Genomic DNA, 27,594 nt, shown 5'->3' with positions numbered 1-27,594 from the left:
ATCTGCACTCCAGGGAGCTGTCCAGTATAGCCAGGCCACGTCTAGCTGCATTGATGTGAAATTCCACGTATGGATCCTGACCTAATTTTGTTCCTTACCTTGCTCTGTTGCTGGGTCTCAGAAAACAAAACCTCCAAACAATCTTTATGAGTAGGTTGGAGAAAATTTTTAATAACAATGAAGCTTGAAAAAATTAGACTTGTGATGCAGCACTTCAGATTGGGCTTTTCCTTTAATGTTTTGGAATGGTGGCGAAGGAGGTAGTGAAGACTAGGGTGAGTTCGTACCCCATGTTCTACTAGACATCCAGACATAGCCGTGTATATAATTCTCTAAATTCAACTGAGCATTCTTTGAGATGGCTGCTCACTTATCAGCCAACAGCGTGACCACCTTTGGTACCACACTCCAGTTTAAAGCTAATGGTTCAGGCATGTCTAAGATGGTCAATCTATCCAAACACTTAGGTTGGATTCATTACTTCTGTCTTATTCCTAAAGTATGTAATCAACTTCTAAAGACTGATTGCTCGGGTGTTCTTATTTTTCTTTTGCACAGCAGGTTTTACTCAGCAAAAGCAGACAGCGCTGCTGAGTGGGTAACTTAGCAGTTCACTTGCTACTTGCTGATGTATTGTGTTTTCTCTTTCTCTTATGAGTAAATGTGAATGCTTGTATACTGTCTTCTGAGTTTTTCTTCTGATAGGCCCCCTTCCCATCTCTCCTCAGCCTTTCTCTTAATAAGCTCTAAGAATGGCCTTCTCTGGTAGTCTCTGTTCATGTTTTAGGCAGAGCTTGCTACTTACTCTTATTTGCCCATAACTATCTTGCCCCCAGGTCTTTTTTAACTCTCGTTTTTCTGGAGAATTTTTATTCTCTGGTCTCCATATAGAGTTGAAGAGCTCCAGGAATCCAGTGACTGTTTGGGGTTTAAGTTAGTTTGGTCCCAAGAGAACCTTAACAGAATCCTCCTCCCATTCCTTTATGAATCGGATTCCTCAGATTCTTTTGAATAAACCATTATGATTTCCTCCAAGATGGTTTATTAGAGTTGGGTCATGGAGTTCAGAATGAAAGTTTAAATTCAAAAATTCAAACTCAAGGTTTTGGTGGGGTGAGTGGGTGAATAAACTCTTTTAGGATGTTGTAATCGTTTCTTTGGCTATTCTCTTTTTTCTCTGCCCCAGCTTCCTAAAATAGTAAAATTAAATCTTATAAATATGGCTCAAGTTTTGGCAGTTACTCTATTGGATATTGTACTGCTGCCCCACTCTCAGCCATCTCTCCCCCTCATTTTTTTCTTCCACTCCATGTACTTGCCTCAGAACAGAGGGTTCAAGAATAAACGTATTACCAAAATGAAGGGAAACAGACTTTGAACTTCAGAGTGAAGAACTGTAAAGTGGCCAAGAGTCTGATTACCAGTCAGGCTTCTAGATGGTTTATTAATGAAGCAATGCATTATCCACAAGGGGAAAGAAATGCCATTAGGGTTTTACTCTGGGCACGGAAGTTCCTATTTAAGGAAAAGTAAATGCAGAGCGTGTACCATGTCAGAAAACTAATTTTAATGTTAACAATGAGTTGAGTATGTTCTTGTAGTGATGAGAAAATATTCCAGCCTTCATAGCCTTCCACAAATAAGTTGCTGGAAGTAAACGAAGTGTGCTATTTCAGTACCAATTTAGCAATACCTCCTCTATTATCAGCAACATGCACAGTTGGTTCATGGCGGAAGGCAAGCCACTCTTGTCGGTGAATAAGCATCAGGCTGACTGTGCAGGATGATAATTGCTCTGCCTTCACTTGCTTTGGCACCTACTGATCTCTGCTAAGTGGTTAGTAAAACATTTTTGTAGGAACCTCAAGCACTTTAAAAAAAAAAATCTGAAGGGCTTAGTTTTTGATTGTTCTTTTCCTTGGGTTTAAGTTGGAGGAAAGTTCACGCAAAGCCATTCCACTGCTGCCATCGCTCCTAGGAAGTGTCTTAAATAGCAGGGTGCCAGGGTGTCTGCGCTTGGCATCTTTTAATCCGTTGTGTTTTCTTTCGCGTGATACCGTGAGACTGGCTGGGATGTGCTGGGATATCAAGTGACTGACTTCAAATGGATGGCAAATTCTCTAAAGTGAAAATGATTGTGGTAGTTCCCTCATTTCCCCCTGCCGTGTATGTAAAACTGACTTTTAAAGTGTTTAGTGGATAATGGATCATGTAAGGTCAGTACTAGCCACGGCGGCCACGGCTATTATTTTCTCTTTTCATGGGAGGGTGCTCAGCAAAATGAGATTGTCACACTCTTTTTTTGAGAGGACAGCGACAGACAGTTAAAAGCCTCTTCACGTAAGGATGTTATTTCATAAAGACACCAGCACTGGATTATCCCCTTCACTTTAAACTTCTGCCAGCTTGTACAAAGAGATAAAACAAAATAGCCCTGGTCCCAGGGGTGGGGAAGTGCTGGCCAGCTCAGCCTGGGTCCACGAGCTTTCATTTTGATTAGTCACATGTGAGGAAAATTCACTTAGGCTGAGAGGTAAATTTAATACCAGTTATGCCCATGCTGTTCATATCACAACCATTTTCACATGATGCCACTTAATTCCCTAAGAAGCAGAAAGGTAAATCGGTGGCTGGCCAGCAAAGGTGTCACAATGCATTAAGACCAGGACTCGCTGCAGGGGATAATGGTTCTGATTGCTGTTGACTCATGTCTCCACCAACTGCCTCATGTAAAATAAGTGACATTTAAAAGACATCAAGATGTGAGAAGAGGTAAGGGAGAGAGAAAGAAAGAGAGAGGAGGGGGAAAAGTATGTGCTACTAAACTGGCCACCCGAATGTGCCGTTTCTTTTCCACCCTAAGTGGTAGAGAATGATAACTCGACATGCCATGGGTGACCTGCACTAAGCTTTTAACTTCCTGTCTTGTGTTTTTAGAGAAAAAAAAATCTGTAAAATTGCTTCTGGGAACTGCTCCAACATGTTATCATTTATTTCCAATTTAATTTTTTTTTAAGTTTTATTCTTTGGCCCTCACATATCAGTCTATTCATCTCTGTAAAAGCTTTAGGCTGAATCAAGTTAGGCAATGGTAGACAACAAGAGGCCGTCTACTTTCTGAAGGCCCATTTATGTCTATTTTTATAAAGAGAATCAAATTCCAGTTTACAGTAAGCATATGCTTCAGTTGACATCTGTTTCTAAGACTTGGACGCTTTGTTTGCATAACAGTCACCAATAAATGGCCTTGTTTTAAGTCTGCTCACTGAGTTGTATGTGGGTTGTTCAGCTGGGGATTTTAGTCGCAGCTGATCCCCTACCGCTCATAGCTGATAGGAAGGGGGAAAATCCGAGAAGCCCAGTCCTATTTATTAATGCAGATTTTAACATTCTCAATGAACCACTTACCCAGTGTGGTTCGGCAACCAAATCCTTATTTGCTCAGGGAGAGGAGGGGGTGTTCTTCAAAGTGTTGAATTAAAGCTTACCAGCTTTTTTTTTTTTTTTTTTTTTGTGGAGGGGGAGGGGATGGGAAGGAAGGAGAGAGAGCAAGTCCCTTTCTTTAGCCAGTCTCCGACAATTCGGAGTACAATGCGATTGAATCTTTAAACAGGACATCATAAACCAAGCTTATGTTTAATGAATTTATTGTTAACTAAGACTATCAGACATTGGTAGAGCTCTAGATGTGGGCCTTTTGTACAAAGTCTTCATGCTTTTTATTCAAAACCACATAAATGTCAGTTTAGAGTGTGATAGATCAGGGTTGTACCTCCTTCATTCATCTAATTGTGTTTTATTTTAAGGCATACCTGATTCCACATGCGTGAGAAACAGGCACAATAAATTAAATATTTCAAGATGTACATGTGACTATCTTTAGGATCATTAGTGCTAATTAAAGAAGTTGCTACTTGCGTTAAGCTGCTTCAAAAACAAAGCTAATCCGCAGTCTCCATAAATCTGCCCTTTCTCTCCCTCTGCCCCCTGAAAGGCATGCCAGCAGTTAAAATATTGAAAGTCCAAGGATGGCATCTATGTGCCCCGGAAAGTAAACCTGATTAATAAAGGGTTTTACTTTAATGCTCATATTTCTATAGGAGAGATCTGACTGTAATGTATTTGAAAATATAGTATTCACTGACTTTAACATACTGAACTTTTTCCCCGGAATTACTGTATAATATTCAGTAATCATTTATGAAATGTGTGTAACATTTTTCAAGGGGATTTACATATCAACTTTTCCTAGTGGAATCAACAACAGTAGCATGAAATGTATCTACTCCATTTACTCTTATCCTGTGCTCCTACTTTCTTTTTCCCTTTAATTTTTATATATGGTAAAAATTTCATTGAAGAGAGATTTTAGATGACAGGACTGTAATTTTAAACCCAATAGAAGAGGTGTAAGCAATTTGAGCTTAGCTGAAGCATAATCTTAGGTTGTCAAGAAGAAACCCATTCTCCCTATGCTAATCAATCAGTGTATCAACCAACCAATCATCTCTTCAGCTTAGCATATATCCTAAGGTTTGATATATCTATTAACTGCCCATCATGCAGCTGGTCTCTGGATGATGAGATTCCCCCTATCTTGGCATTTGGCGGCAGATGACTGAGCTATCACAGCTCAGATAAATACCAAAGTGGGGATTTCAATCCCGTTCCTGAGTACAGAGACAATCCAGAAACGTTCAAAATATCCTTAGAAGAGAATACACAGAAAATTACATTTCTTAACGCCATGTTGTGTGTGAAAATTGTATATATTACATGATTTCCCCTCCCTAGACCCAACAAAATAAAATAAAATGACTCTTTTATTATGATTGGAATGCTGGTAATCAAAAGAATTGTTGGAATCTGCTATAAACTCTTAGTTGCAAGCCAAATTACATGGAGACATTCGAATAGGTAAGAATAGTGACCAATTAGATGATAAATTTCCTGAAAACAAACAGAAGCTCAATTTTATAAAGCAAGGCACATAATCATTGTCATTCTGGGGAAAGGGGTCACTGTTTTCAAAGATTGCACATTGCTTCCTGGCCTCAGTTCAGAGGTTCTGATATTAGAAGAGCTGCAGCTCAATATGTCTATAGTCTCTTCCAGGCCATGGCTTGGAGATAGTAAGTGTTTCTGTAAAACTATTTATTTAGAAATAGAAACCTAAAGGACTTAAAATTGATAGCTAAGAGTCTGAGACTATGTTAAAATTGGAATGAGTATGATTTATTTCTTCAGGCACTGATTTCCACCTGAAAGGTAAAATCTTTCCACAGGATGCAAATTCAAATCATGATGTCTTTCCTACACTATCATTCAAGTCTCTTACTCTGAAAAGAGAAGCAAGGTGAGATATTAGGGAACCGAGGTTCTAACCCAAGCTCAGCCACTAACTAGTTACATAAGCCCTTTAATTCTAAAGAAGGTGTTTACCTAAAGGCCTTATTTCATAAATTGAGATTTCTCTAAAGCACCCATAAAAAACAGTAGCTGATTATTCTCATCATATGTGAATACTATTTTATATTCTTCCAAAAGGCTATTGTTTTTTGTGTCAATTATGGAATGAATTTAGACTTTTACTCTAGTATTTGCTCAGCCAAAATCTCTTTGGGCAGCATAAATGGATGAAAAATATATTCCAGACTACACACAACACTCTGGGCTTGAAGCCATTTTTTCAATCATTTGTTGAGGGTGGGGCCAAGAAGGAGGAATAATGGAGTTCACGATAACATGAACTCTGCTGCTGGAGAGAGAAGGAAATCTGTTTTCTGTCCTGAGAAGTCCAGCATGAGTCCATAGAGACCATGATGACTTCTCCGCTCTCAACAACTCAGCCCGTGCACTTTGATCTCAACTTAAGAACACTCGTGTGTCCTGGTGTGAACGGGCTGGTAACAGTATAACAGCTCTAGAATTTCTGTATTTTTCTCAACAGAAAGATAATTGTGATGTCAAGTTCAGAGCAATAGTTCGGTTTAAATAGTATATTTTTAAGGCCCTCCACAAGGAGTTGTGATTCTCAGAGAAAACGCCTTGCTATATGGGTTAAGGTTACAGATTTTATCATAGCAAAGAGAAGCCCCCCCTCCAAAAGGCAACTCAGAAAATCATTTTCTGTATCTCAAGTCACTTAAAGGGCCCATTCTGGGACTCATTCCAAGCTACTGTGATTAGAGACCCGCACGTTTATAGATATCCACAGATAAGCCCCAGATATGAGCACCCAAGACACATGCTCTGTTGAACAAGGCAAAAGGATTGATTTAGAAAAAGATGGCCTATTGAATGTGGATTCTTTGTTGCTGCCTAGAAACTTGTAAGCATGCCCCTCTCAGGCCCTTACTCCCCGGAGCATCTCTCCTGTCTTCTGGTGATAATTGTCCTGCCAGCTCTGCAGATGGTGGATATAGATAAGAAAGCCAGTGAAAGTGGATTGAGTGCAATTAGAAACTTATCCGCACAAGAATTGACCCGTGATTGCATTACCAGGTAGAATCAGGTCTTGAGTAGATACAGCATATAAAGCTCAGCAAATAGATCTGGTAAGAGAAGAGGGACTCATTTTTCATTGTTGTGAGTTCCACGTTTAGAACATTTTGCTACTGTTCTACATGGATTCAGCCTGCCTTCACATACACCATGTAAACATGCCACAGAGAAGTGAGAGAAGTAGTGAGCTCCCTGTCCTCAAGGAGTTTATGTTCAAAGACACCATAAAGAAACAGATCAAAGTATTTTTATGAAACCTTGAAGGTAGGATCAGCAAAATTTCTTCATCAGAGTATGATTAATATTTGCTTTTCTAGTATGAATTCTTTTAAGTGGAAAAGGGGGACTAAAACTGCAGTGAAAATTAAAGAGTAGGAGATAAGAGCAGATGGGTAAACTGAAGGGAAGGGAGGGAAGAAAGTAATGGACAGAGTGAGGGGCTCCACTGGGGCCATGGCTGCGCTCTATGGGCCCTGTCTACATTTTAAGGAGGGAATCCTTTCAGCTTAGAATGTTCTGGGGCTTGAGAGGGAGTGTTCACCCAAACATCAGGCACCAAAGGTTGACCACTGTCTTAGCTTGTGCTGCCATAACAAAATGCCAAAGACTAGGTGGCGTGTCACAGCTCTGTAGGCTGGAGGTCCAAGATCAGAATGTCAGCATCATCAGTTTCTGCTGAGGCTTCTCTTTGTGGCTTGTAGGAGGCCACCAGGTCACCATGTGCTCACATGACCTCCTCTTTGTGCAAGCACAGGGTGGGGAGGAGCAGTCTCTTCTTATAAGGGTGCTAATCCTATCATATCAAGGCCCCACCCTTAGGACAACATTGTATAACCTTGATTATCTCCTTATGGGCTCAATCTCCAAATATAGTCACACTGGAATTTAGGGTTTCAACATATGAATTTGGGGTGAACACAACTCAGTCCATGGCAACCGCCAATTGTAACTAGAAAGAATCTCTCTAAAAGTGTCTTTCCAACTTGCTCTTGAAGAAACCACTATTAACCAGTACAGAGCCCATGATTCTTAGCAGGATTCTGGAAGCATTGTGCCCAGCCATTAAGCAGTGGAGCAGAGGAGGGGAGAAAGCAGGCACAGAGAGGAGAGGGTGCACAGTGAATGCTTTATAAACACTCTGAATGGGTGAAAATGACCTCTGACTTCTTTGTGGTTCACAATTCATGCTGCCACAGATTGGTTATAAGGTCCATATCACACTGTGATATGAAAGTATTAATTGAATAGGGGCAATCAGAATTTCTATGTGAATAATGACCTAGAAATAATATTCTGCCCATTCAACAAAGGAATGGGGAGCCAAGGCCTCACTTGGCTACACAATTCTCTTGATGGGGTCAGATTTTATTTTAAACCCTGAGGTATATGCATTGTATGTCCTATTTTAGCTCTTAAATCTGGTATGAATTTCTTTACAGTAACTTAAGAAGAAGGAAGAGAATTAAGGAAGGAAAGCTAGGACAGATGCTAGTATTGTCCTTTTGGTTTAATTTGTGACTTCCTGACAGAAACCTTCATCACCCCCCATCTTGAATAGTAACCATTCCATTAAAAATAAAGTCATGAATTTAGTTAATATTAATGTACCAACATCAGTTTCTTAGTTTTGATAATGTAAGATGTTGACAAGAAGAGACACTGGATGAAGGGTATCCAGCAACTCTGAATTATCTTTGCAACTCTTTTCTTTTCTGTAAATCTAGAATTATTCCAAAATTAAAAGTTGATTTTTAAAACCCAGGTATGTGTGTTTTATAGTGAGCATGTTTGAACAAGAAAGCCCTTCGCTCTACATTTATGGGAGCATCTTCTCAGTGTTTTTGCAAATGAGTGCTCATTTAAATTTGACATCTAAGAAGCTGAGGGCCAACCTACATTCATGTAAACCATCAGATAGGTCTCTAGTTGATGATACTGAGATGCTCACTTATCTGATATTGAATCAGAAAAAGAGGAGGGTTTTAGAATTATCTGACTTTTTGGAATGCCACCTGACACTAAAATTATAGAAGAATCACTTAGCATGTTTACTAGCCAGAGCATACAGCATCACACTGTGAGTTGCTTTCAAGTTTGTGTTTTCTATTAGACTTGCCACATGGTGTATTCATGATCGTGTGAAAGTATCTAATGGTTACTGTAAAATTAGAGGCTGTCCAAACAAAACTTAAAATCCTAAAACTTTCTCTCCAAAGTGTGATAATTCTTGGCTACACCAGTAAACAGTTTGACATGTGTTTAAACATAATTCAATTTTTTTTAGCAGATTGTCTTTTCTTAAGGGTATACCTAACAAAGTGTGTGACTGTATAATAGAGGAGACAGTATTTGATTTTTAATTTTTATGTTGAATAGTTTCCACAGTTTCCTATACTCATTTGAATTTTTGAAAAGTAAAAAGGTAATAGAAAACTGCATATCTATGTCCCTGTGCTTACTGCATTGTTTTCCTTATATTTTTGTCACCATCTTTTCCCCTGAAGAGTGAAGTCATTGAAAGTAGGAAATGCAGCCTCCATATCTAGCCCAATTCAGTATATAGTAAGGATTCAGTAAATATTTGTTTGAATTAATAATTGAAGGAAATCGTATTTAAATGAATTACTTTCACTTTGAAGAGAATGAAATAACTGCCCCTTGATTTGCTTTCTTCCTTGGTCTTGTTTTAGGACAGCATCACAGTTTGGACTGGTTTTTATCATTGCTATCATTCAGCTATGTATACCACCCTTTCAGATCCGTCAAAAAAAAAAAGTATTTAAAAGAAAGAGAAATTGTTCATGTTTCACAACCTATTATAATGCATTTTCAAATATGTCAGACACATCTTTGTTAAAATTAAACCAGGGATTGGTTTTGAGCGAATAGCCCTATATCCTTACAGATGCTGTGGATGGATGCATCTAAGCTGCTTATTATATTGATGGGTTTTGCTGCTCTGCAGCAAATGAAAACAGGCAGCTGCTTCCTCCATCAAAGCAAAAAGCAGCCTGAGTTTTTATTAACCGAGTGTTCATTTCTTCTATTGCCAAAATTCTTACACAAAACAAAAGAGCAGTTTTAGCACATTATTGCTTAACTAGACATGAACAACTGACAGCAAGTGATAAGCCTGTCTGCTTTTCACAACTGGTAATCATTTTTGGAATAGATGTTTTAATATAGTTGAATATAAATTTTGTAATTTACATCTACAATGGTACGTGAATTTATAGATCCAGTTTGTTGCAGGAGAATGAAGGCTATAATCACAAAAGGCTTTCCCCAGTGTTGTTTAATTTTTAATGACTATTTGAAAACTGGGGAAAGAAAATAAAATCAAATTCTTTTTTTTTTAAAAAATACAAAAAGGTGTTAAAGACAATAGACAATAGTATAAGTTGGTTGGAGCCGTTTGTAGATGGCCCCGACAGAGCAGGACCACTGTGTTTACAGCCAGGACGTGCCTCGCACTACATTTCCACATTAGTTGCAGTGAGCTGCCCAAGCTCATGCACCAGCAGAAATTTCTGGAGAGCAGACCCTCATGTTTCCCTCATATCAATGAATAATGATGAGGCAGGAGACAGGAAGGATAGGGCCCTGGTCATTTTGCACCGCTGAGATCCCCAGCCAAGTCTCTCACTGTTTTGTTTTGTTTTGGTTTTTAGCTCTCTGAATATCATACATCTTCCTTCTGATAGAATGGCAGTCAGGGGTTTGTTTAAAGTGGGTTTAGACTGAGCCTCACCAAGATGTTGCCTTATTCACGAGGTCAATTTGCCAAATGGTGTTTTACCTTTTGGAACTTGCTAATGGCAATTCCTGCTAGAAAAGGAAGTGGTCCTCCTCATCCTCCTTCCTAAGAGGAGGAATTCGGAATGAAGGCAGTTTTGAAACACTAGGATGCGTGTCTTCCTAAATAAATTCTGTTGCCTAACTAGCCTACTCCCAGGGCCATTTAATACATGTGCGTTGTGGCTTTGGCACCTGTAACACATGCCTCCTGAATACCATTTTCTCTCCAGGGGGGCTTTCATAAATGCACGGAGCGTACACTCCACATGGAACACAAGGCTTTCGATTTGTTTGGAATTCAGTCACAGTGTTTAATCAGAAGTGAGATAAAGCTGGACTCCAAGGCAGGAAGCTGCTGTAGAAATCAAATTCACAAATCATGGGGAATGCGGGGAGGACCACACCCTCCTCACTATCCTTTGGTGTCCTGCGTAAGGAGTGTGTGCATCGACGAAGTGGCTCATACCTAAGATAAGGAACACTAATAGTTATTTCTAATACTTGCCTCTTCGTTCCACTCCATTCAACACATTGCTGCTTGTACGTGACTTTTCAAGACATAACACAGTCCTGTTTCAAAATGAAACAGGGTGATCTCATCAAAATGATGGCTTGGGATCCCACCCTGAGGACACTGAGCACAGAAAGCCATAGGGGAGGATGTTACTTGGAGTAAAACTGGCAATGAAAGTCTTCCTTTTTTTTTCCCCTGTGGGAAGGATATGCTGTGTTTCTGGGGAAACCCAGGCCATGTTTCCCTCCTGCTAGGAGCCCTCTGGTCTGATTTTCTGGGTCTACCTTTCCTAGAAATGACTGTTCTCATTTTCTGACATCCTCTTTGACCAATGGAGATGGAGCATTTATTCACCCAGAGAGCTCACATGGGGAGATGTTCTTCTACCTGTGCTTTGAGACCTTGGAAGAATTTCTTCTGCCCAAAAGGTAGTTTGTTACCCTGTGGAAGAGGAAATGTATTTGAGGAAAAAATATAGCATGTATCTGAGAACTGTGCTCAATACTGGAAAGGGAAAATTGGACTTGAGAAAGTTGTCTGTTATTAATATGCTGGATTAAATAAATAAAAAGCTATCACCACTAGAATATAAAGATATAAAAAAAAAGTTTTCTTCTGAAGCCATGAGATTTAATTAACAAAGGCAGTTCTGATTCGATTAAGATGGGTATGCTCTGAAGACTAGGGGTTTAACTTTGAGATTATTGTACAAATAAAATATTTAACCAACCTAATTTCTTTAAAATGTCATGGACTAAAGCCCACTAACAATTTTATAGCTTTAGTTTGGAGATGCACAATATAATGGTGACATTGGATTTAAAGTTGGAAGAGTTCTCAGAAATCAGTTTGGCCCTTCCATTTTATTCTTGAAGCTAGAGCCCAAATATGATTTGTCCAAAGTCCCCAGATTAGTTATTGATCGAGTCATGAGAAGAAACTAGTTCTTTTGATTGCAGAACCGGCCACTGGAGTTGCGGCAATTGGAGTAACGACTAAGAGACTGGGCTTCAGAGACTGGGTATGTGGGCTGTCAGCCTGGCTATGCCATTTAAGCTCTGTGCTTTGCTGTGCCTGGGTGTGCCCCTTAACTGGTCATGACAGTGCATACCTTACAGAGTTGTTTTAAGGATTAAATGAGATAATCTATTTAAAGTACACAGCCCAGTGTTTGCCAAGTAGTAAGGGTTCAATGAGTGATGCTAATAATAATAACAACAGCAGACACTAACTGCGCTGACTTCTGCTTCATTCAGTCCTCACATCTAGACTTACGGCGTAGACAGTATTACTTCCAGAGAAGGAGCTGATGCAAGGAGAGCTTAAGTGACTTGCTAAGATCTCAAGCTAATAAGCCTCAGAGCTGTCTTCCAAATTCACGTCTCCACTCTATGAGTGGCTGAGGCTGTGGCTGTGGCTGTGGCTGTGGCATATTCCTTTTTCTCAGTGGTGCTTCAGCATCTTCCTCATCCTGTCTCCATTTCTCATCTGCCTCTTACTTACTTTCCCAGCATCTGCTCTAAAGCTGACCATTGGACTGAAGGCTGGGGTCTGGGGAACACGAGTCCCTGAAGACTTCCCCTCCCTGCTTCATGCTGGATCTGGGCCTCCTTTCTTCTTTCCCTTACCTCATAATCATCACATTAATAGGTATCTGAATTAACATGTAAGCTTTAAACTTTAATGCATTTCTAATCAAATCACACCCATAAACCGACCCAGCTTGTAGTCCTAGAAGAATTTATTATTGAAATAATTGGGTCATGTTTTGCGTGCCTTCACTTCCACATGCTTATTTATGCTCTGTATCAGTTGGCTTCCCCAGGAACAGGAGAAGAAATGAAATCGCAGAACAATTCATTTGGACCCTTGTTTTTGCAATCCAGGGGAAGGCAGGATAGCACCGAGGTTGAGGGTAATGGCTCTAGAGTCAGGTGACCTGGAGTCAAATTCCAACTCTCTGACAAGATACCTGACTAATTTGGGGGAAGATCTCAGTCTCTCAGTGCCCTGATTTCCTCTTCTACCTCAAAGCGCCTGGACAGCATTCAGCATTCAACAAATATTAGAATGTCACAGAGCAAGTGTCCACCACTCACCGCACTGGGTCACACAGATGTTGCCTTTCACCCAGCTGGACCCGAGTTCACAGCGATCTGGCTTCACATAGGAAGGCCTGCACTTAATAAGTTGCTGTTCAGAGCAGATCTCTTCATGGATCAGAGCAGAAGGACAAGTATAGAACATTATTGTCCTTATATATGGAATTCTTCTTAGGGTTGATTTTCAAAGTTCCCAGAGCTAGAATAGATTTTTCCCAAGTACAGTTTTGGTTTGATTTTTGTGGATTATCAATTAGGAATGATGATTTCCCTGAAAGGATCATAAAAATATCATCCAGCTTGATAAAATTCCCTGGATAGAAACGTGTCAAACCAATAGCAAAGGCAGTGGCAGCAGCCACAATAGCTAACATGATAGAAAAGTGACTATGTGCCAGGCACTGTTCTAAGTGCCTTGCACGCATTATCTCATTTAATCCTCACAACAACAGTATAAGTAGTGGCTTGACTTAGCAAATAAGAAAACTGAGGCATTACCCAGCAATGCTGCTGCCTAAACTAGCAACAGCCTCCCACCCCTGTAGTTTTTCTCTATTTCATTAATGTTTTATTTTCTTCACAACATTTATCAGTATCTGAAATGACTCTGTTTATTGTCTGTTCCTCCTGTTAAAGTTACTTGGGCAAGGGCTTTGATTGCATCACTGCTGTATCCCCGGTTCCTAGAACCAGTCTGGTCACCAGTAACTGTGTATTGAAGGAATGAATGAATGAATGAATGAATGAGGCTTAATGTTTAAGTAGCTTGCCCAAGGTCACATAGCCAATAAGAGCCAATATTCAAGCTGAACTCTATTTAACTCCAGAGCATGAGATCTGCCTTCTTTCTTGTAGCTCTTTATAGCTTGAAGGCCCCCTAGACATAATCTCACCTGAGCCTAGTATTTTGCAGAGGATACTGATGCTCGGAAAGGCTAACTTTCTTCCCAGTATCACACAGATCGTTAGTGGCAGACCCAGTGTCAGACCCCAGACCCCTAGCTGGTGTTTTCGCACCACGAATTCAGCGTGAGGAGGAGCACACATCAAATTGAAGCAGAATCCTATATGCCTCTGCTATACATCAGCCATCCATGTCTTCGTGCCATAAACCTAAGTCATACTTGAGACTTCCCTCTCTCCTACCACCCCCTTCATCTAATTCACGAATAAGTCTTGTCACTATACCTTCTAAATATAGCTCAAATCCTTTCACTTTTCTTTATCTCCCATAACCATCACCCCAGCCACCCTCAGCACTCACCTAGCCAGCTGAAGTGGCTCCTACCTAGTTTCCCTCGCCTGCTCTTGCCCACTTCCAAGCTGTTTTCTCTAGAGTAGCCAGACTTATCTTCTAAAATGTACATCTGATCTTACCACTCTGCAGCTTAAAACATATCCTTTATTTTTAGGTGTAATTTAAAATTCTTAATCTGGCCTTGGAACCTGTGAGATCTGGCCCCTAAACACCCCTCCAGTCTCATCTTGTATCACCTCCTCCTTTCTCACTTACTCTACAGCTCCACTGACCCTAATTCCATTCGGAGAACATTAGACTCTTCTCTTCAAAGCTCTGTTTCATGGGGCTTCTCGTCTAGGGACCATTCCCTCCAGCCCTGTGTCCCTCTTCCTCCTCTCCTTAGCTCTTTGTCATCTGGGTCTCCGCCTACACGCCACTTCTACAGGGAAGTGTTCCCTAAGGGACTCCTCCTAACCCTCCCAACCTCCCCTCCAACTAGGTCAGGTCCCTTATGATGGGTTCTCAGAAGCAGCCTCTATTGTTTCCTATACAACATTTATTTACAGTTATAATTAGGCTCATTATTTGTGTAATTACTTGTTTAATAGTCTCCTTCCCTAACTAGACTGAATCTGCAGGACCCATGCTGTACCATTCCCTGCTGATCCACAGGGCGTGAAACATAGTAGATGCCCAGTAAATAGTCATGGAGCATTCTGTAGTCTCCTTATGGATTTCTGCTCTGGGATGAAACATCAGTGACAAAGCAGGAATGTTTAAGGAAGAGGAGACAGAGTGTAAACACTGAAAGCAGCCCAAGAGATTTACCTACCCATTCCAGCATGAGCAGCTTTTCATTTTAGTTACATCCACCAGAGCACTTCTTCTTCCAAAAGAATCTACAGCTCAGCCAAGGGTGTCCTCATTCATGGCAAGTGTTTTAGAAAACAAGTTATCACAAATAAGCCATTAATTTAAATGTTTTGCAATGCTTTTAGGGGGATCAATGCTTTAGCTACTCTAAATGCCACTGTGGGCATTCTGCCTGGCCTCATCGGGTGACATTAAGAATCTAGCAGAAGTGCCTATAATTGATTAATAGAACCCTACAATATTATTAATGGAGTATAAAAATCTTGAGGAAAAAAAAAAAAGAAAAAACCCTTGCCATAGCTCGTGTGTCCTTCTAAAAATTATTCTCATCACTTTTACAATGAGTTTCTGTTTCATGAAAGAGAACCACTGTAAAGGGATGCTTTTAAGACATAAACCCACAAGGATGATAGAATGAAGGAACAGACAACGTAGTTTTGAAGCTGGGAAGCAAATGGGTGTGAAGTCATTGACTTAGCAAGAGATGAGAAAGCCAGCAGTAGGGAAAGTTGAGAGCCAACCCAATCATACTTCTGAAATTTTGAAAGGCTCAGAAACTGGTGGCACCAGGTAATTCTAAAAGGAGGAGTTGAGAGGGGCTAAAATAAGGAGGATTGACTGAAAGTGGTTTAAGAAGCAGTTATTTCCCCATTCCAGGCTGCTGGGTGACTGCCCCTTCTATACTGCCAACGGAAGAGGAGGTATATTTTCTGGAAAGGGTTAAATCAAGGGACAACAGGCACAGCTGAAATCAGAGGCTGCACCAAAGGCAGGCTGGAGGGACTAGGTGAACCGATGGACACTGAGGGCTGAGCCTCGCCACCCACACCCTACCCACACCACTCAGCCCTCTTCACCTCCAATCAGCCTTTTCTCTTCCATAATTACATTTCTGCAAACAACAGAGAATTACCAGATATATCTGAGGAAAGCTTTTAATGTGACAGGTACCAAAACTAACAGAAAAAAAGCAACATGAAGAAAGCAGACTATGTGAAGAGAAGAAAAGTTAAACTATAATTAATATTTTCAAATAATTTTTAGAAGATACTGCAGTCACGAAACAGGAGTAAGATGCTCTAAAAAGAAATATTCAGGGAATTACCACCAACAGCAGCATAAATGAAAGGAACAATAAAAGGGTTCGAATTGAAAGTTGAGAAAATTTCAAAGAAAGTAGAAAACAGTAAGAGAGGGAGAGCAGGAAAGAAAAAGACACGAAAATGAGAAGATGAGTTCAGGAGAGTCAACCTCCACACCATGAGTTTCAGAGAAAGAGGACAGATAAAAATGGAGGTAAGGAAATAATCAGTGGAAGTTCCCAAGAACCTTTCCAAGAACTGAAGAACTTGGCTCTTCCAAATCGAAATTACCCATTGAATCGTTCAAGTTCTCAAACATTGACCTTCCATGCACTTTTCTTCAAGAAGATACTTGAGGAAGTAGATGAAGGAAGGAAGACAAAGGACAGAGGAAACAAGAGATGGAACACAGCAGAAGGGCCAAAGCAAGGCTGGAATGGTAGTGAAGATGTGTATCAGCAGTGCATGGAGCATAGAGGGCATTCAGTCCAGGCTAAGGCAAGTCAGGAGACACAGGAGAGATTTCCTCATGAGGCTGATAGAACACCGGATGTGAGGGACTGTATTGAAAGGAGAAATTGACAACTGGATTTCGAGATTGAAATCTTAGCAAATGAGGAGGGAAAAATACAATTATAAACTCCAGAGAGGGGAAAAAAATTTTCCATGAGAGAAAAATCAATCCTGGTTTACTACATGGCTCAGTTCTATTTCAGGGTTATAATAAAATTGACAATGAGTAGTGACCTTACCAAATGATAATATAGCTATATGAGGAAGACAGTGGTGATGGGTGGCTAAGGAGCGTGGTTTATGCGGTGTGGGGAGAGAATAGAGAGAAAAGTAAAAAATGCCTCTCTTCCATAGTGAGGGTCATCAGATTTTGTCTAAAACTGAAAAATCAAGGAGTAATAGTACAAGCCTGTTATGGAAAAATGGAATAATTGCCAGAAGAATCAGCTAAAAGAACTGACAATAGTAGTTTCTGAGGAAGGAGAAAGATTTGGGCAGATGGGCTGGGGACTACTGTTTGTCCTAACTGGTCTTATAAAACTCAGTGGCTCTTTAAACTATATATATGTAAAACTTCTTTTAAAAAATATTTTTAAAAGGCCATTACACTCTCTCAAATGGAATGAGAACACTTTTGATGATAACAGCTTTATTGAGATACAATTCCCATACTGTACAATTCACCCAGTGGGTTTTAGTATATTCATGGAGGAGTGCAACCATCACCACAATCAGTTCTAGAATATTTCATCACATCTAAAAGAAACCTCGGACCCATTAGCAGTCATTTCACATAAGGGTAAGCATAAAACATGTGGTCCTTTATGTCTGGTTTCTTCCATAGCATAATGTTTTCAGGTTCTATCTGTGTTGTAACATGAATCCGTACTTCTTTTTGTTGCCAAATAATAGTCTATTGCATGGTCATACCACATTTTATTTAGCCATTCATTTAGTTGATGAACATTTGGGTTGTCCCCACTTTTTGGCTAAGGTGAATAATGCTACTATGAACATTTGTGTACTGGTTTTTGTGTGGACATGTTTTCTTTTCTCTTGGATATATGCCTAGGAATGGCATTGCTGGGTCATATGGTAATTCTACATTTAACTTTTTGAGAAACTGCTACACTGTTTTCCAAAGTAGCTGAACCATTCTACATAATTTCCCCACATCCTCGCCAACGTTTGTTATTGTCTGACTTTTTGAGTACAGCCATCATAGAGGGTATGAAGTGATATCTCATTGTAGTTTTTGATTTGCACTGAGATAACTTAAAAGCTTACAGATAAGCAAAAATAAAATAGGTAATCAAAACGCTATCAAGGGCAAGACTTAGAAGAAATAAACACTTTTATTATGGGTGTGGTCTGGTACAGATTTTTTGGAGGACAGTTTGATATATCAGAATGTGAAATGTACTTGACTTTTGACCAGATCTCCCGATTCTGAGTATTTGACCTACAGAGAAAAATTTTTCATTGGGGGAAAAAGAATGTGTCTTCATCGTACCACTGTTTATAATCGCATAACAAAACCTTAGAAGTTAACTTAAATGTCTATCAAAAGGAAACTGGTTAAATAAATTATGATACAAACATAAAATATTTAGGCAGTCATTAAAAATAATGATGCGAGCATAGTATATTTTTATTGTCATGAGATGCTATCCATTCCATACTAAGTGGGGCAAAATGAGATTATTCAATGCCTCCATAAGAAAATCCTACTTATGTAAAATATCTTTATGCCTAGAGAGATTTTCTTTTTTTGAAATGATGTCCAAAATGTTAAGTGATTAGATACAAGTAGTGGATTTTAGGTGATTTTTAAACTTTGTTCTTTGAACTTCTTGTATTTCATTTAGTTAAAAAATCAACCTCTGTAATTTTTGGGAGAAAATTGTAAAACTACTTTAAAAGACTATGCATTTTAGAAGTCACCTTTTTTGTACTTAATCAAGATGTGAATTTTAGTTAAATACCCTTCCCCTATCATTATTTTTTAAACCTCAAAACCATCTACTAAGGCATAAAGAAATTCATTATTGTGGTGACTATATTCACTTAGTGTAGAACACTGTCTTGGGCTCTCCCCTTAGAGAATTTTATTACATACTTTAGTGTTTATGGAGTTCTTTTTATGTGAGGGTATGCCAGATATTAGGACTTTGGGGTCATGCCAAGTTCATGATTAGGAGAAGGTCAAAAACGTTCTTCATCTGTTCTGGTTATTAGGATAATCGTTTGGGCTTTACATAGTCTCTCTTCCACTCTTCTCTCCTGCTTTGCAAGAGAATAGCATTAACAACACATAATTTTCTTTTTCTTTGAGCTTGTTGTAAGTTGGAAAGTCCTAAGTATGTTTCACATACTTCACTCATTTAATCCTCACAACAATCCTGTGAGGTCGGTACTACAGTTACGTTATTTTACAGACGAAAAGTCTGAGGCACAGAGGTTCAGTAACCCATCCAAGGTCACTCAGCTAGGGAATGCAGAGCTGGGGCAGGAGCTGAATGAGTCTGCTTCGTAAGTCCCTGCGATCTTAACTGCTACACTCCACTGCCTCCCTGACTTTCCTTGTAAATATGACTCCAGACACTTCTTGCTGGTTGCCTTTGTTTCTCCCCCGACAAGTCATTTCTACCAGGAATGAGCTAGTTCGGACACGTGACTGGACTTTCCTGCAGCACACGCTCTAGAGTCGTTCTTTGCTGTTCGTATGTTTATCCATTGATTCTCCTAGGATTTTACTTACCATTTCTTTGACATCATCTTCTCTGAAATCTTTGCCTTTCTTACTCCTTAAAGCTGGAGATGCATCTGGGAAAAGAAAATTAAGTCGCACTAGGTGTTTCAACTTTGCATCAGGGCCCATTAGAAGAGTGCTTGGTGCTAAGGCAGTGAACACACACTGCTCTCCCAGGACCGCGTGGCATTCTCCACCCCAGGCAGTGTGGATGCCTGGTGCCCTGCCTGATCCCGATCTTTGAGTCTGACCATGCGGGAAACATAATTTGTACGAGGGTATAGTTTATTCTGATTCTGTGAGTGATTCACTGTAAAAATTTAGAAAATACAAAAAGTGTAAAGAAAAACATTAAAAACACTTGTAATCTTACTACCGTACTATGATAACCACTAGAAACTCTCATTCCCAAGCATGTTTGTCTTCTCTTTAAGCAGTTCATATTCACTTATGACAACTATGTAAGTCTTCTAAATAAATGAGGTACAGATGATGATGTTAGAAAATGCCCCTTCGTGGAATTTAGTGGGTAGGATTATTGTTAAATTTAAAGATGAACTAAAATTGGTGAAATTTAAATTTCTCAATTTTATATTCCAGTTTGACTTTGTAATGAAAGAAAGGAAATAGTTATGCATATTTTAAAAAATTATGGAATCAAACAGAAAGCTATAATGACCTTAGTGGTTCTATCTGTGCTCCGGCAAGTGATTTTTTCATTTATTTTTGCTAATATGGGCTGCGTATACAGTAGGTCTTCAACTGATTCTTATGAATTGGCCAAAAAGAAGGTTCCTGTACTAGATTAAGATCTACCTAAAATACTGTTAAAACTTAATGTTTGATATTTGTCATGTTGGTTGTTATTGTTTTTGCTGTTTCATTGTGACTGAAATCTAGTATAAGGTTTTAGGATATTTTACTATTTTCCTGGGAAAAGAGTTATAATCAACAACCAGAGAAACTCATGTGATATGACACGTTACTGGTAACAATTATGTTGATTTAAGTTTGATTCAAGTTGAAATAGCTTGTCCTGTACATTATTTTGAAAAGCCATTTCTTAAGAAAATCACTATAGAGAGCAATTATAGAAAAAAAAATTCTATAATCAAAAAGTCTGTATCCTCTTGTGTTTTCCAGGCATCTGGCCAGCTGAAGAGGTGTTGGCTTACTACTGCCTCAAGCACAGTGATGTATTCAGGTACAAAGCTGCACTTAAAAATTTGTTCAGGCCGCTATGGGTATTGTATCTGCATATTAAAGACTGCCATGATTATATTCTTCAAATTAAATTGTTTAAAAAAATATAAGAAAGGAAGGAAGAAAGAAAGAAAAACGAAGAAAGGAAAGGGGAAAAAGGTCATGGTGAAAACATGTTGCTTCTGAAAAGGACATCTGAATTGCCTTTGGGTACTAATATTGCACAGCAAGCTTTTTGCTATATGTCAAAGGCTTTTGATTTCCACTCAAGACATTTTATTTCACTTTGATTTTGGGGAAACAAAAGTGAAGCTCCAATCAATCCTTACTGATTGCGAAGGTCAAAAACAAAAAAACAAAAACGATAAAGACATTCTTTAAACTTCTGCTAGGAAAGTCACTACAGAATATTTGATAAGTAAATACCCCACAGCTATTATTTAAAGATGCCTTCCCACCCCTGATTGTAAAGGTATTTTATATACCTCACAAAATGTATTTGTAAATATAAATTACAATTACAGATTCCTGCTATAGAAATAAATGTTTTCAACTGTCAATGTGCACTATGGATTAAACCCATAGATGGGATTCAGGAAAAAGAAAACAAAAACTCCTTTTATTTAAAAATGCTAAAGATGTTTGGCAGACCCAGGAAATACAGGTTTTTTTTTCATTTTAATTCTCATTTTATAAAAGTCATCCAATACATGCTTCCTGAATAGCCCATTATGATTCCAGACAAGCTGATCATTTTAGCAATATGTACTTATAAGATTGGGTGTGTGTTTTAACAATATGTACTTACAGGACTGGGTCAATAATATGTAGTTTTTGAAGCTCTGTGGGTCCGTATTTACCAACCAGCCTGTAATTGCTTTGAACGCCTAGATACTCATTAAATGTATTTCGGAATATGAACGCCCTGGCTTGGCTTCTTCTCCTTCTCTTCCCTCTCTCCTCTCCCTTGATTCTCTCTCTCTCTCTCTTTTCTCCTGTTGAGGTAATAAACTTCCCAAACTGGGAAGAAGAAACAAGAAGAAACAATCTTAAGGGGCTAAGCATATAAGGGGAAGAACAGGGCAGTGCTGAATTGGGCTGCAGCGCTGCCCTTGAAGCCTGGCATTTCCTCCTCTCGCTGGGCTTCATCTTGCCTGGAGCTCCAATCAGGGAGCAGTGAGCCAGGGCAAGAATGTCACACGTTGAGGGCTGATATTTAGGTACAAAGGGGGAGGTACGTGCAGAGCGCCACCCCAGACTGTCAGCTTTAACTCTGAGCTGCTTTACTTCCGAGCGATGAAGTCAGAGCCCAGTCATTATTTAGCCTGGGTCTGCTGGCTCACCCATATTATGTCCCCGCATTGTTTATTCACTGTGTTGTGTTGGGGTTAATTGTGATTTAAGTGTTAATTGCTAAATGCACTTTGTGTAGTTGTTCTTTATGAGGGCAGTTCAGCTTTCCCAAATGTTTCAGTTTGTTTTAGAATTTTTTTTTAATTCAAGATTGCATGTATTTGTGTGTGTGTGTGTGTTGAGTGTATGTGACTATAAATATAGGTATATACACACTCACGTATATTCTTCATTTACTTGTCTAACTGTTTTTGAAAGAATGAATGTGGATTAACAGTGTTATCCTTCCCTAACAATTATCTTTCGCTACTCTAGCTAGTTTAGTTCTAAAAGACAGCGCCATTGACAAGGGAAAAAAGGGAACCTTCTCAGATTTTTCAGCTCAGCGGTGGTAATGTTGCAGTGAACACTAATGAGGGAACCCCCACTGATTCGCCTGCTTTGTGACTTTTCTATTTCATAATTATTTTTAAAACGCAAAACGACATGAGGTAGCCTAGTCTTGTCTCCACAACTTCCTGGTAGCGCCGTTCTTACTGCAGATGGCAATTTGTTCTTGTAACATATATATCTCTCTGACCATTTTCATCTAATTTGTATGGGTTCTACCATTTCTTTTCTCTCTTTCAGGGACCTTGCTGTGTGTGAGCTAGGGGGTGGCATGACATGCTTGGCTGGGCTCATGGTAGGTCTTTTCTCAATTCCAATCCCATTCAGAGGGAGGAACAAAAGGAAAAATGTTCCAGGGCCTCCAACTGCTGGGTCAGAGAACCGTCAACAGCATCAGCTGCGGTCAAGCTGCCGGGTCTTGAGAGACCTTCTAGATTGACTTACTTTCGGATCATATTGATTTTATGGTTGCCTCGATGAGCAGAAACATTTTACCTCAGTGTAGTCAATATCGCTTGTTGTGACATTCCAGGCCTCGCACGGTCTTTCTTCGCCATAGCAAAAGCATTTTTTTTTTTCAGATTAGAGTCCCATTTGCTAAGATATGGGAATAGCCCGGCGAATCACAGTTGGAGCACCATGATATAGCTGCTAATGTTTTGCCTGCATTATTACACCAACAAACATGATCCAGAGCGCTCAGTAATTAGATTCTTTTGAATGAGATTGGCCATTCAGGAACGTCGTTCCCCATTCTCTGGGTTCTGAGTCATGTATTCAGGAGATATTATGTAGCAGCACAGTGCATTAGACAAGTTTTTATGTCTCTACAAATAAAAGCATATTGTTACACTGATTGGCATTTGACAAACCTGTCGCTCTTACACAATGTGTCAGGGTTACAGCCCAATGTGCGAGCATGTCAAAGCTCACAAAAAAATTACCCTCACAAAGCCATCTGCCTGCAATGCAAAGTTATATGAAGGGCATCAGGCAGTCAGACAGAAGCAAGCTGAAAGGCAGAGTGACAGCCATGTATGATGGCTCTCCTAGATAAACAGAAGCCCACAAATGAAAGCCTCTCAGAATACCATCATCCGCTGTCACAATGCAATTACCGAACAGAATGATAGCAAGATAGAGGCTCCCGCAAATGGAATGATAAAAGTATTGACTGATTTGATTGAATGATTAAAATAATGCAGACATAAAATGAAAAAAGATTGAAGATTGTTACAGAGAAATAGGTGAGGAAGCATGATACTGAAGGCTTGTCACTCCTGTCTTCACTTCTACACAGACAAGCATATTTGCTCATTGTTTGCTGTGCTCCCTCTTTTTTTTTTTTTTTTTTTTCAGGTTGCTATTTCTGCAGATGTCAAAGAAGTTCTGTTAACTGATGGGAATGAAAAGGCCATCAGAAGTATCCTTATTCAGATAGAAAACCGGTTTGTTGTGCTCATTCCTTTTCCCCGGCTGAGTAACAATTGATATAAAGAAAGACAGCATGGGGTGTTAAAAGAGAGTTCCCCGCACCTCCCCCCAACACACACGATAAGTAATTAAGAAAAAGTAGAAATATATGGAATTCATGGGATACGACTAAGTGTCTTTCTTTTAAATTTCGATGGGTTTTTATAGTCACTTCTTATTAAAGGAGCCTATGATTTGTGGACTGCTTAAGGCAATAAGAACAGTTGTTTTCATAATAATTTTCAAGCCTTCTTGTCCTTTTATTTTCATTGAAATTTGCCAGTATAAAAGAAATGATTTAACATTTATTATATGGGATATTGCTTGCAAAAATTAACTTCCAGCTTCACGTTCATTATTACCTTTCTTCTGTTTGATATTGTACGTGTGGACCATTTAATATTGTACCTACTGTAATTCCTGAGGAGTTCCCTACATCTCCCCACTGGAAACAGCTATCAGTTTTTCATTATTTCCTCTTATCTGGGATTATAAAAGCTCTTTTTTTTTCTGCTATGCTATTACCATTCAAACCCCATTATATCAGATTATGCTTTACTAATATGTACACAGAGTTCAGGAAAATTGAACTGTACTTTAACTAAGAAAGCAAGCATAATTTGTGGCTACTTTAGCCATCGAGCTGATTTGTTCAGGGGCAGTTAACAGCCGTTAGAAATTGAGAGAAGAAGTGGAGGATCTATTTGCTTTGGGTTTTTTGGATTTTTCATCTGCACTATGAAAGAGGCAATCTACGTGTCTGCATTTTAGACCCTCAAAATGCCAAAGCAGTTTTGATTTTTGTGAAGATGTAAGCATCTTCTGTAAAGCTTATTTTCCATTTTCTTTTTCTACCTCTGCTCTATAATTTTTTGAGAGAAAAATTTGCAGCAGCTCTATCAGGCTGCTCACCCAGGAGAAAGGAGGTACAAGAGGCACAGTAGCTAATATTGTTCGGCAGCACTCCTGTGTTCTCCAGAGCCCCACCCAGCTAATTGCCTGACAGACTTTAAAAAAAAAAAAAAAATTCAGGAAGGAAAAACAGCCAATCACAATCGTGGCCTTTCACACAAGGGAAAGAGATCACAAAAGGTGCTTCCTTTTTTAAAATGCAGGATTTTAATCATGATCTTCAGACTGTCGCAAGTTTCTCAAAATATTCCTGAGGATGAGCTGATGTTTCATTCATTCTGCTTTATTCTGAGTGCTTCCGTGCACTGTATCATTTCACTCCGCTCCTCCTCCACATGTCAGGGAACACAGAGAGCAACAGGAAGTCAGGTATGCTGGCTCAGCCCCAGTGGATTTTTTTTTTAGCGGGGGCGGGAAACAGGATTACTGGGAAAGAGAAGGTCATTTTAGCCACAGAAACTTTCAGATTAGGCCCAGCAACCTGAGGTTTTTCTCAAGTCAGCAGGTGTCTTATTTAATAGCATCAGAAACCAATTAGAACTTTTATAAAACTCTGGGAAGCATCTGGGGTCAGTATGTAAATTTAATTGTACTAAAATGATTATTGAGCTAAACTACAGAGCTTCCAACAAAGGGAAGCAATGCTAATGTCATTAATTAATGCACCTTTGCTTTAAAACAGCAAAGATGCCACGCCAGCCCTCGAAATCAGAGAGGAAACCTCAGCTTCTGTATTCACTCTGCCGGCCTTTCAAAGAAATGATTGGTACAGCCCCCTCCCAAGAAAATGGATTTTTAACATTTGGTCCTCAGAAGCTCAGCCCTGAGAGTGCTTTATTGTGCTGGGTTTTACAATGGGTTTAATATAGCGGGGTGCCAAAGGGCAGGAGGGGAAGAACTTTACAATGTAGATAAAGTAGGTCCTTTCAGGATGCAGACCAAAACTGGTAGAGTTTTTTATTTCATCTTTTAGGATTTGCCTGACAGAGTTCAGTTGTTACCATGCACTTGTTCTGTGTCGGTGTGCCTTTTTCTGTTGTAACTAGGTCTAATGTTTTTAATTAAGAGGCAAAAAGCACGCATAAAGCCTTAAAAATTGGCAGTGTGTTTTTCCCGCTTTAAATACAAATGTTATTCTTGATTTGCTCACAGACCTTACAACTGGCATTCATTGTCAGCTGTTTTACTGAGTGAGGTTAATATGAATGAAAAAATTTTTTTTCTATTTGTGTGCCCACTTTCTGTAAGCATAACTAATTCGCTGAATCACATACTGTTGATGCATATAGACTGGAACAAACTCATTGAAAAATTACTGTTTACATCTTTCCTTTAAAATTTTAGGAAGCCTAAATTATATAGCAGTTGTAGGATATTATCCAAGAATTACTTTCTAAAAAGTAAAAGTGGATGTCAACAAAAAAAGAGGGAGAAATATTGCCAGAAGCCAGAAAATCTCTAAGCAAAGCTGCTAATTATTCTTAATGGGCAAGATGAGCACATTAAGAAACAAATGAATACATCAGTGAAATGTAATTGAAAATCGACCTGGCAATCACACATCGCATCTGAGTATTGGCCTGTATATTATTCTCATCATTTAAAAAATTATTTCTGTTGCTCTTGGCATCTGAATTTAATGAATCCACTGAGTCTTACTTCCTAGTCTCTTAAGCTTTAAAAAATATAGCGTTTTCTAAAATTTCCTTTTTATCTTCTCATTTCTATTTTTGGAATATATGAGGCAATGAATGGATACATTCTACATCTTTATATCATAGAAACATATCAACCAGTTGTAAGGTTATTTATTGTCTCCTTGAATGTATCAGATAGATTTGGCTATGTCATAAACGTAGAAAGCTAAATGTGGATTGGAGATTTATTCAACAGAGATATTTGAAAAGAGATTAAGACTTGAGGTATAAGGGAATGTTGTAAATCCTAAATATTTTCTCAGACTCATGGGTAGATGTTCCTGAGGTTCTCCTTGGTCCTTTTACTGCACCACTGAGTCTAACCCCAAACCCCGCTACCTGGGAGCTGCCTCTCCCTACAGATGGTGTTTTATCCACATCCAAAGGGAACAAAGGATAAATTGGAAATGAGGTCATTTAGTTTATCCAGTTCTTGAATTTATCCTAAAACATGTTCCTTTTTCTTTGGCATGGTCCTTTTAGTGTAATAAAGAAAGAAATCTCCAAGTGCCCACAGATAATAATTACTCAATAAACTCTGTAGCTGGTGTTGACAATGGCATAAGAATAAGGGAGAGAGATGGTATACTGAGTTGTTATTGATGCAAAGCCTCTTCCCAATTATAATGAATAAAAGTACAACACCTCTCTGTACACTCACTAATTCCCCCAGCACAATGACCCTGCCTTTACCCATCCTTAGTAAACACCAAGTAGTTATCTGCAGAATAGGGCAATGCTTGGCGACCCATTCTCCTGCTCCTGACCCAAGCATCTTATCCCCACAGTATACACACTCTGGATTATGATCTTGAGCTTAGGATTCTCCAAAAACTGGTACATCGCCTGTGCATTTCAAAGGAAATACCCCTGGCTTAACATTAGTTTATTTAACAGAATTTCTGAAAAAATTAATTAACAGAATTAATAAATTAAGCTTCATGTGGGCTGTGCAGCCAGCCTCTGCTATGGATGGTTGAGACCTTGGAGATGCCAGGCCATCGTCCTGTGTCCAGGCCCCTGCCTTCAATATCATGTTAGCTGTTCATCTATTTGCTAGATACAGCCAAAATGCACTCTGTGTGCCTCACATTGGGTAGGACCTCAACAAACAGCTCTGAAAATTTAACTTAAGTTAACTAATAAATTAAGCTAATTAATTGATGTAAATGAATGAAACCACTATTA

The 27,594-nt window shown here is 39.2% G+C and overlaps 1 protein-coding gene across 7 annotated transcripts in view; it reads left to right on the top strand.

Annotated features, from left to right (window-relative positions):
- CAMKMT (calmodulin-lysine N-methyltransferase) overlaps positions 1-27,594 on the top strand; it is a 429,706-nt gene that overhangs the window by 245,367 nt on the left and 156,745 nt on the right. For 6 of the 7 annotated variants that reach the window (XR_012059060.1, XR_012059061.1, XM_072937783.1 and 3 more), the window contains exons 4-6: positions 20,522-20,582; positions 22,565-22,619; positions 23,684-23,747. Coding sequence is in view for 5 of the 7 variants with exons in the window: in XM_072937783.1 (XP_072793884.1) it covers positions 20,522-20,582; positions 22,565-22,619; positions 23,684-23,747 (180 nt within the window). In the remaining 2 variants the exon portion in view is untranslated. The remainder of the gene's footprint in view (positions 1-20,521; positions 20,583-22,564; positions 22,620-23,683; positions 23,748-27,594) is intronic. The other variant, XM_072937784.1, reaches the window with a different exon arrangement.

The sequence above is a fragment of the Vicugna pacos genome, chromosome 15, assembly GCF_048564905.1.
Source record: "Vicugna pacos chromosome 15, VicPac4, whole genome shotgun sequence".
Taxonomy (NCBI): domain Eukaryota; kingdom Metazoa; phylum Chordata; class Mammalia; order Artiodactyla; family Camelidae; genus Vicugna; species Vicugna pacos.
The sequence above is the reverse complement of the archived record's forward strand: the minus strand, read 5'-3'. Positions and strand labels throughout refer to the sequence as shown.